Genomic DNA, 11,311 nt, shown 5'->3' on the forward strand with positions numbered 1-11,311 from the left:
AAAGGCTATATATATATGAAAAACCATAAACTTTATTGATTTTTAAACCATTTTTATTTGAAAGACACGTATATGGGAAAGCCCATAGACTATCAGTGGGCTCTAGTTTCCTCCCCTCATTTCAAGAGTGCCTGACTCTGGGTCTTTTCACATTTGCAGAAATTGATCTCCACTCTGACTCTATTTCAAAGTAGTCTTTATTTATTTTTACTCTAAACATTTGTCCAGGTTTCTTTCTGAACTCTCCCATGTTTCTGATTCAATTGTTCATGTCTATTTTTCCCTGTTCAATATGATGTGAGAAGCAACGTACAGTAAGTATAATGTGTAGAAAATAATTTTAGGGAAAGGAAATCAATGTTGACAAAAAGGATCAGACTCTAGGTCCCTCATCAAGAACATGTTGTATCTCTAGTGTTAAAAAAAAGGAGTGACTTCATTTCAGTCTCCACCCTTATACCCAAGCATCCACCAACCAGTAAAGAGGCAAGTGGAACAGGGAGGAGAGTAGGGGTTTTCCTGGCCATGATGGAATGACATTAATAGCTGGTAATCATAGCATTTCTGACTTTGGAGTCATTCATTGTCTTAATGCCACAGCAACACAGTAAGATCACGGAAAAATATGAAATGGAGAAGATTAATCATCTACAATTACAGAGAATATTTTTCAATAACACATATGGAAGCGAGGGAGTCCAAATGGGAGGGAAAGATGACTCTGGAGACCACCACACCCATGGCTGAGCATATATAAGTGTCCCAGTCTAGAAGGTGACTTTAAAACTCAAAATCTTCTCACAGTAACTCAGCTGAACTCACATCTCCTGTCACCATGTCTTACAGCTGCTGCTCTGGAAAGTTCTCCTCCCGCTCTCTGGGTGGCTGTGTGCGCTTTTCCTCCCCCAGCCACCTGGTCTACAGCACTGGTCTCTGCCCTCCCAGCACCTGCCAGCTGGGCTCCTCTCTCTACAGGGGCTGTAAGCCCAGAAGCTACCAGCGCTCCTGTGTGGTGTCCAGCCCCTGCCAGATATCCTGCTACCAGCCGAGGACCTCCATGCTCTGCAGTCCCTGCCAGACGACTTACAATGCATCTCTGGGCTTTGGCTCCAGAAGCAGCTGCTCCCTGGGCTATGGATCCAGAGGGCGCTACTCACTGAGCTGTGGGTCCAGTGGCTTCAGACCCCTGAGTTATGGCATCTGTGGTTTCCCTTCCCTGGGCTATAGACCTAGAATCTGTCGCCCAACCTGCTTTCCTTTTAGGAGCTGTCCGTCTTCTTGCTACTGACCAACTTGTGAACCTGGCTGTTATTGATCTACTTGTTGTGTTCCCAGGCCTTCTGAGCAAGATGTTCCAGTCTCTAATTTGCTCTTCTATAATCTTCATTATTTGCATGAACAACTCTCCTTATACTCTCTGATCACTCCTTGTTTTTTCTCCAGTCACTTAGTATTGATCAGAAAACTGCCTGTAAGATATACTAAATGTAATGAATTAATCCGATGGGTTAGTGAATGGAATTAATTCATTAATTGACTAAGGTAGAAGATAAATTAATGGAATTCATGTCAATGATATTAATGTATTAATGCTAATGAATTAATGGATGAATTGATAGAATTATTGCCAATGTGTTTTATTCACAAATTAGATGAAAAAATGGATACAATCTAATAAATTTATTCATTCTGGCATCCGAATATGCTGTTATGATATCATTAGTTTTTTTATAAGATGAATTTATTTTGGGGCAGTGGTGGTTCAGTGGCAGAATTCTCACCTTCCACACAGAAAAGTGGTATTATCCTGTGCAACCATCAACCATCTGTCAGTGAAAACTTGCGTGTTATGATGCAGAATAGGTTTCAAAGGAGCTTCCAGACTAAGACAGACTAGAAAAAAGGGCCTGGAAATTTACTTCCAAAAATCAGCCCAATGAAAATCCTATGGATCACAATAGTTTTATCCACAACAAATTATGAGGATGACACAGGACTGGGAAGCATTTTGCTCTTTTGTGCATGGGTCTCCATGACTCAGGGCCAAATCAATGGCAACTCACAATGAGAAAAACAAGGCAGAAGATCACCATTCCTCTGGGAACAAACTTTGAACAACTAAGAAAGGGTGGATTCGAACCAATTCTTTAGAGCTTTATACATTTTCTTTCTTTAAAACTTGTATTTTCTAGAAGTCCTTACTTTGCATGTATAGACTTTATGTGAATAAAAATCTCAGTATATAACATACTTCAACGAATGTGGGGCCTTGATGTTTACTGACAAGAGGAGAAAAACCAAGAACGTGGAAGATACAACTGATAGGAAAAAAAGTTTAAGCTATGTAGAGTATTTTTTTATATGAGCTTAAGTCACTTCCTTTGATTTATTCAATGTTGAATAGCAAACTAGACCATATCTCTTCATCTCACTGACTACTTTTGTATATAATTCTTTCCATGTTTTTAATGAGGAAGCCAATTATCTTTGGTGGGAATTAATGAGGTTTTTGAGGTTTGAGGTTCTACGTTTTTGTATCCAAGACTCAAACAAAACATGGCTAGAGACAGTAAGGCTTCTATATCAACAGAAATTATTGTTTCATTAGCATTTCAACATATAATTGAAGACCTATGTTTTGATTTTTTTATGTTGCCATTCTGATGTTTTATAGGCCAACTATTTCGGAAAATAATAAAATGTGTAAACCCAAAAAACCAAACCCAGTGCCACCGAGTTGATTCAGACTCATAGCAACTCTATAGGACAGAGTAGAACTGCCCCGTAGAGTTTCCAAGGAGCGCCTGGCAGATTCAAACTGCTAACCCGTAACCACTACGCCCCCAGGGTTTCCAATAAAGTGTATATGTATGTATATATATATATATATATAACATTATAAAACTAACAAGAAAAAGATATCTTTTTATGCAGGTAAAGGTTAAGTGCTTGACTACTAGCCAAAAGTTTCACAGTTTGAACCCACCCAGAGGCGCCTTGAAAGACAGGCCTGGTGATCTGCTTCCAAAAGGCTACAGCCTTGAAAACCCTGTGGAGCACCATTCTACACTGACAAACATGGGGTTCCCGTGAATTGAAATAGACTCAATGGCAAAGAACAACAACAAACTTCACAAGGAAGACACATTTTATGAACTACAATTATTTTTGGATATAAGAAAATGGAGAACCAAAGTTGATCAGGGATTTGCCACAGGTCTCAGTCCTGTAAGGAGGTCAAACACCTAGATTTTACGACAGATGAGAACTAATATGAGAAGCAAAGACACAAGTAGTATAGGCAGAATAGGGACGGCTTGGAGAAAATGAAATAAAATGAATAAAGCATAGAGGTATATAGGTACTTGTGTTCAGGGAAGTATTGAAAAGTTAAAGTGTAATTAGTGTTTGTATATTTTTTATTATATAACTATAGGGTCGCTATGAGTCAGAATTGACTTGAAGGCACTGGGTTTTTTTTTGTTTGTTTGTTTTATTGCATAACTATAGGAAATAACACTAGACATGTATAGCAGATAACATCACTTCATCATTTATTTGGATGTTTAGAGTTTTGGATCACATTAAACTTCGATTTTATCTGATTTCATTCACACTACTAAAACCGTGCTTTCATTAATCATTCTCACTTTATTTTCTTACCTTCATAAACATCCTTAAATATATTATGAAATAAAGGTTTCGTAAAATTTCATATATGTATAAAATAATGTATTTATGTTTATTTTATATAAATATATGTATTCATTTTTAATGCATAATTTACCTTAATATAAATTTATATACAATAAGCAATTAAACCTCTTGTATCCTTTATCTCAAAGAAGGAAAGAAAACACCTGGTAGACATGTTTGGATTCTGGAAGGAAAATATTTCACACCTAGAAATATCTCCCTAGCCTATATATCCGGGTTTAGTTGGGGCCAGGAGCAGGAAAGGATTCTGCGGGTATAAGCAGCCCTGTTGGTTTGGCCAAACAATCCAGCAGATCAGACGGTGTTGCAGGCATCTGTGGTTAAAAGAAAGAAAAAATAATACAGCGTGCCATCTTCACAATCGTTTGTATGTTTGATCTGTTGTTGTGGCTGTAGTGTCAATTCATCTCATTGAGTTTCCCTAATTTTCATTGACCGTCTACTTTAACAAATATGATGATGTCCTTTTCCAGCAATTGGTTTTATCTGATGATGTGTTCAAAGTAAGAAAGTTGAAGTCTCGCCATTCTCACTTCTAAGGAACATTCTGGTTGGATTTCTTCTAAAACAGATTTGTCGATCCTACCAAGTCATCAAGTCAATTGAACACAACCGCAATCCATTAAGATGGGAATAGTTCAACCAGAAATGAGGATGAGCATAACCAGAAACAAGTCTTCATGAGTATGTAGCCCAGACCACCATGCCACTGACCAGAATTGTACAAGCACCCCTCCTTCAGCTCATACATGTGGTCATATCGAGTGCTTTATATGACTAGCTGAAAGAAGAGGGAAACACACACAAAACAAGCTAGGTTTACTGATAGACTGGCTTATAATGTGGATGTCCTTAAATACTCTGGTAAGAAAAACATCTTCCCAAGGGCAGAGCTTTACATAGAGCACCTGGTAGAAGAGGCTTCACTTTGTGTAGAATGAAAAAATGGGCCCAACTGATGATATGTATAGACTCCTGAGCAGTGGCAGCCAGTGTGGGCAGCTAATTAGGAACCTAGAATAGAAAATATTAGAATATTTAGAGAAGGAAATCACATGTAGAGATATTTGGAGGGGCATATGGGAGTGAAGATCGTGTTACCATTTGTTGATGCCCATCAGCATGCATCCACCAGGGAAGAGAAATAACACAGTCAAATAGACAAAGTAACCCAGCCTGTTAATCTTAGTCAGCCATTGTCAGCAGACCCCCAATACTGGAAAGATGAGCAAGTGGACAAAGTGGCCATGAAGGCTATGCATGGGACTGATAGCATGAGCTATTATCACAAGGCTGCTATATTTACTTTTACCTGTGAATGTGTAATCTATCAACAATAGAGGCTAATGCTGAGCTCCCAGTATGGTGCTGTTCCTCAAGGAGGCTGGTCACAGGCAGAGGCATCCACAGACAGAGTCTTACACTATTCAGGGTATGAGGCTGCTTTTCCTTCTTATATATCTTGATCAGCACCACTGTTCCAGAGTTTATGGAAAGCTTAATCAACTGCATGAAATTCCTCACAATGTAACATCCAATTTAGGAAATCCACTTCACATTGCAGGCAGTTTGGAGTGGACCTATGACCATGGGATCCACAGGTTTTATCAAAAACCGCACCACCCCGAAGGTGTCTGATAGAGCTTTACATTATCTTATTGAAAGCAAGGCCAAGTGTGAGCTTAGAAGAAATACTCTCAAAAGATGGGGCCCATGAACCTGCTTACCATCACTTCCACTGACCCATTTAAGAACTTGTGCTTCTTATCCCTGCACATTTGGAATCTACAAGGACAGTAATCTTAGTCCACAAAGGCAGACTGGCCAAGAGACACAGGAAGGATCTCATTGAACTTTAAGCTATGGCTGCTGCCTGAGTACTTTCAGCTCCTTGTTTGCAGGGACAAGCAGGCCAAAAATATAGAGTTACCATGGGGTTGCCAAGAGTCAGAATCAACTTGGCAGCAACTAACAACAGCAACAACAACACTTGACCCCACTTGGTAGAAGGTGGTAAGGTTATTACTCTTCATGCAATATGGGTAGGGAGGTATATGCACGGAACTCAGCTGATCCACCTGGATGCATCTTGGTACTTTCTTATCCAATTTTGAAAGTGACTTTTTAACTGCAACGGCTGTAGCCGGGGGAAAAAATGGTTTGATTGATCAGCAGAGACTAAGAAATCTCAGGAATAAGGGCTTGGGTAACACCACGAGAAAAGTTGCCAAGACTGATAAAGGTGGTAGCTGAGGGTGAGGCAAAGTTACAACGAATAATGAAGGAGGGAGATGATGCTTGCCAGTTTCAACCCCAAGATCAAATGCAGTGATAGGGACTGTATTTCAGCCCACTAACCTCACTCTTCTAAGGAAGAGAAGCCTACCAGAACCATGGAGGATGTGTCTTCTGGACATATGGGGAGAAGATGACCTTTATGGTCTAAGGGGTAGACTGTGACAAATACGGATAAGCACTACAACTCACACCACTCTTCAAGAAAGAAATAGTGGTGTTAGGTGTCAGTCTGTCTCTGTTGACTTCTTCAGGATCTGCATCAGCTCTTTGAGCTGTTCTCAGGACAGTCCATAGTCACTGATGGGGCTACTTGGTAGAAGGGTCTAGGCATTTCTGCTCTATCCAGGGCTGCTCTAAGGAGCAATATTTGTTCTGAAGTTCCCTGTTGGTCTAGCAGAGACAGTTTCCGGTCTTAATCATGATGAGATGATGTTCCCTGGCCAATCCTAGTCTCACCACCTTTCTTTCACTCTCCAAATAAACCTTTTTTACTTCTAACCCCATCTCAATGTTTTCTGCAGAATTCAAACTGGTAAAATTTCTCTATATTCTTTCCCGAATTTTTATGTTTATTCTAATGCTGTGTTTCTTCCTATTAACAAATTTGTCTGAAATCATGAGCCCACTGGAAATTAACATTCAGATACAGAACGTTGAAAGAAAACAAAATGAAGAGCAAGGATGATAAAAGAAGGACATTATGTATTTTGAGAGGAAATTATAGGAAGGGAACCGATTTTGAAAACGCACAAAATTCATTCAAAGTCTGAGCAGTAAAAAGACTGAGTCATCCTAAGGTGCAGACCCCAGTTAGAACCTTTTAAAATTTGGATGGTGAAAGTTCATAAAATAGATTCATTTTTACACAATTTGGTTTTAATTACATTTAGATTAAAAAAAAAAAAGACCGTAAGTAGAAGAGAAGCCTGAAATCCCTTTCTTTCCTTTCTGTTGCTAATCCAAACTAAAACTAAAACCCATTGCCATCGAGTTGATCCCGGCTCATGGCAACCCTATGTTGTTGTTGTTAGGTACCATCGAGCAGCTCTGACTCATAGCAACCCGATATACTACAGAACGAAACACTACACAGTTCTGCTCCATCCTCATAATCACTGTTACACTTGAGCCCATTGTTGTAGCCACTGTGTGAATCCATCTCGTTAAGGGTCTTCCTCTTTTTTGCTGTGCCTGCACTTTACCAGGCATGATGTCCTTCTCCAGGAACTGCTCCCTCCTGAAAACATGTCCAAAGTATATAAGACATAGCCTTGCCATCCTTTCTTCTAAGGAGTATTCTTGTACTTCTTCCAAGACAGATTTGGGTTTCCAAGGAGTGGCTGGTGGAGTCGAACTGCTGGCCATTTGGTTAGCAGCCCAGCTCTTATTTCTGTTACTAGTGTCACCCATTATCTCAATGGCCCCTACTACCTCTTCAAATGTGCCCAAATTGGCTTCTTCTTACTCTGTTTCAATTCAGTCTTCTTGAATCATTTTAGCATTTAAATGTTCAGTTCCTCTCTGTCTTATGCATTTCTCTTTCTGCATTGCTTTCCTCCCTCCATTGGATGTGAGAAGCACTGTATAATAGTGTTTGATAGACGGAAAATGAATTTGGAGAATATGAATTAGTGGTGACAAGTAGAATTATCCATGAGAAATACCCTTATAAAAACCAAGTTATGCCACTGATTACTTGACACAGTGGAGCAGTGGGAGAAAATATCCTAGAATAAACTAGAAGCAGCTGCATATGGTATGTTGGCCTGGGAGGGAAGGAGGGGCTTTCCTGGCCAGGGTAGGCTAAGCATTACTGACAAATAGTCTCAGAAATTTTCATTGGCTTTGTGCTGTAACAGCAAAATTATAGCAGCCATAAAAACAATATGTGGAAAACTATTCAAATATAGTTGCAATTACAGAGAAGATTATGGAGTCACACATATGCAAATGAAGGAGACCAATGCAGGAACCATGACCCTGGTGTGTGCTCCACCCATTGCTGAGAGTATGTAAGTGCCCCAGTCTTGTTGTTGTTGTTAGGTGCCGTCAAATCGGTCCTGACTCATAGCTACCCTAGGCACAACAGAACGAAACACTGCCCAGTCCTGCGCCATCCTTACAATCGTTGCTATGCTTGAGCTCATTGTTGCAGCCACTGTGTCAATCCACCTCATTGAGGGTCTTCCTCTTTTCTGCTGACCCTGTACTCTGCACTCTGCCAAGCACGATATCCTTCTCCAGGGACTGATCCCTCCTGACAACATGTCCAAAATATGGAAGACGCAGTCTTGCCATCCTTACCTCTAAGGAGCATTCTGGCCGCATTTCTTCCAAGACAGATTTGTTCGTTCTTTTGGCCAAAACAGTCCGTGGTATATTCAATATTCTTCACCAACACCACAATTCAAAGACGTCAACTCTTCTTCAGTCTTCCTTATTCATCGTCCAGCTTTCACATGCAAATGATGTGATTGAAAATACCATGGCTTGGGTCAGGCGCACCTTAGTCTTCAGGGTGACATCTTTGCTCTTCAACACTTTGGAGAGGTCCTTTGCAGCAGATTTGCCCAATGCAATGCATCTTTTGATTTCTTGACTGCTGCTTCCATGGCTGTTGATTGTGGATCCAAGTAAGATGAAATCTTTGACAACTTCAATCTTTTCTCCGTTTATCATGATGTTGCTCATTGGTCCAGTTGTGAGGATTTTTGTTTTCTTTATGTTGAGGTATAGTCCATACCAAAGGCTGTGGTCTTTGATCTTCTTTAGTAAGCGCTTCGAGTCCTCTTCACTTTCAGCAAGCAAGGTTGTGTCACCTGCATAACGCAGGTTGTTAATGAGTCTTCCTCCAATCCTGATGCCCTGTTCTTCTTCACATAGTCCAGCTTCTCGTATTATTTGTTCAGCATACAGATTGAATTGGTATGGTGAAAGAATACAACCCTGATGCACACCTTTCCTGACTTTAAACCAATCAATATCCCCTTGTTCTGTCCAAACAACTGCCTCTTGATCTATGTAAAGTATCCTCATGAGCACAATTAAGTGTTCTGGAATTCCCATTCTTTGCAGTGTTATCCACAGTTTGTTATGATCCACACAGTCAAATGCCTTTGCATAGTCAATAAAACACAGGTAAACATCCTTCTGGTATTCTCTGCTTTCAGCCAGGATCCATCTGACATCAGCAATGATATCCCTGGTTCCACATCCTCTTCTGAAACTGGCCTGAATTTCTGGCAGTTCCCTGTCAATATACTGCTGCAGCCGTTTTTGAATGATCTTCAGCAAAATTTTGCTTGTGTATGATATTAATGATATTGTTCTATAATTTCCACATTCGGTTGGATCACTTTTCTTGGGAATGGGCATAAATATGGATCTCTTCCAGTCAGTTGGCCAGGAAGCTGTCTTCCATATTTCTTGGCATACACAAGTGAGCACCTCTAGCACTGCATCTGTTTGTTGAAACATCTCAATTGATATTCCATCAATTCCTGGAGCCTAGTTTTTCACCAATGCCTTCAGAGCAGCTTGGACTACTTCCTTAGGTACCATCGGTTCCTGATCATATGCCACTCTTCCAGAGCAGCAGTTGTTCAATATTTCAAAGCCCCAGTCTAGAAGGCGACATTAAAACTCAGAATCTTCTCACTGTAACTTGGCTGAACTCAAGTCCCTTGTCACCTTACAACTCAAGTCTCTTACAACTGCTGCTCTGGAAAATTCTCCCATTCTCTGGGCAGCTGTGTACGCTACCCAGGCTCCTTCTGGGGCTCTTCCTCCCATAGTCACCTGGTCTACAGCACTGGTCTCTGCTCTTCCAGCACCTGCCAGCTGGGGCCCTCTCTCTACAGGGGCTATCAGGAGACCTGCTGTAAGCCCAACAGCTACCAGCCCTCTTGTGTGGTGTCCAACCCCTCCCAGACTTACTGCTACTGTCCAAGGACCTCCACGCTCTACAGTTCCTGCCAGACGACTTACACTGCGTCTCTGGGCTTTAGTTCCAGAAGCAACTGCTCCCTAGACTATAGATCCAGAAGACGTTACCCACTGAGCTGTGGATCCAGTGACTTCAGACCCCTGAGTTATAGCACGTGTGGTTTCCCTTCCCTGGCCTATAGATCCAGAAGTTGCTACTCACAGGGCTGTAGATCCACTGGCTTCAGGCCCTTGGGTTATAGAGTCTGTGGTTTCTGTTCCCTGGGCTATGGATCCAGATTCTGCTGCCCAACCTACTTTTCTTCTAGAAGTTTCTGACCATTCTGTTACTGACCAACCTGTAGTTCTGACTTGTACCAATTACCAGTTTCTTGCCTTTCCTTCAAACACAGTCTGACTGGCTGTTGCTATAATATTCTAAATTTGATTGCTTAACCCCAAAAATAAGTGTAACACGAGCATTTCAGATGTAATTCATTTTCTGTCCAAAGTGGATTAAAAAAGCAAAAGATTTTAATCCAATAAACTCTTTCATTCTGGCATTCAAATATGTATTTTTATCTTAGTGTTTATCTGTTATTGACCAGTGTTTGTACTCCATTAGACCTGTCAGGTTAAATGAAAGATTGATATGCATCTGGAAGTAAATTTTGGAAGCCTTAAAAGTTGTGGAAGGAGCCCTGGTGGTGCAGTGGTGAAGCACTTGGCTGCAAACCCAAAGGTCAGCTATTGGAACTCACCAGCCACTCTATGGGAGAAAAAAATCTGACAATCTGCTGCCATAAAGATTACAGCTGAGAAAACCGTGTGGGGCAGTTCTACTCTGTCCTATAAAAAGGTCCTCATGAGTTGGAAGTTGTGGATTTCATCTAATTTCTTTCATCCTTGGATATTTTTCTCATTTGAATTATAGTTAGTGAGTATTCTTCCATCATGGTTTTAAAATTTTACAAATGAAAGTCTCAGGATCAGGAAATAAATGGATTCTTCAAAGAATGTGAATCTTTATGCAAAATGGAGGTATGTGAACACACGATTGAGGAATTCATCAGGAATGTTGTGAAAAAGACTGAAATTCAGGTTAATGTGGTGAGAGCAATAAATGAAAGAAAAACAAAAATACACGTGAGCCATAAGTCACTTCACCCAATATTTGTTATTAAAAGTTATCGGTTCCCTGCAGCCAGTGATAAGTTTTCAACGTGTCCCACTTTTCCATAGGTATGAAAATCTCCAGGCAAGAATCCCTCTGAATAGGTTCAGAATACCTGGGTTGCCTCTTCAATGCTTTTCTAAAGCTCACACTAAATGTAGATGAAAACAAAAAAAGCCTTTTATATCAGCAAAATTG

At 40.5% G+C, this 11,311-nt stretch overlaps 2 protein-coding genes across 2 annotated transcripts; both read left to right on the forward strand.

Moving 5' to 3' along the window:
* The first annotated feature begins 477 nt into the window (after window positions 1-477).
* LOC100674429 (keratin-associated protein 13-1-like) lies at window positions 478-1,288 on the forward strand. The gene has a single exon (XM_010590324.3). The coding sequence runs from the start codon at window positions 836-838 to the stop codon at window positions 1,286-1,288; it is 453 nt and encodes a 150-aa protein (XP_010588626.1). The 5' UTR covers window positions 478-835.
* A 4,017-nt stretch (window positions 1,289-5,305) lies between these two features.
* On the forward strand, window positions 5,306-10,278 carry LOC111750695 (keratin-associated protein 13-1-like). The gene is made up of 2 exons (XM_064272980.1): window positions 5,306-5,393; window positions 9,719-10,278. The coding sequence occupies exons 1-2, from the start codon at window positions 5,306-5,308 to the stop codon at window positions 10,276-10,278; spliced, it is 648 nt and encodes a 215-aa protein (XP_064129050.1).
* Window positions 10,279-11,311: the final 1,033 nt, after the last annotated feature.

The sequence above is a fragment of the Loxodonta africana genome, chromosome 20 (assembly GCF_030014295.1).
Source record: "Loxodonta africana isolate mLoxAfr1 chromosome 20, mLoxAfr1.hap2, whole genome shotgun sequence".
NCBI lineage: Eukaryota > Metazoa > Chordata > Mammalia > Proboscidea > Elephantidae > Loxodonta > Loxodonta africana.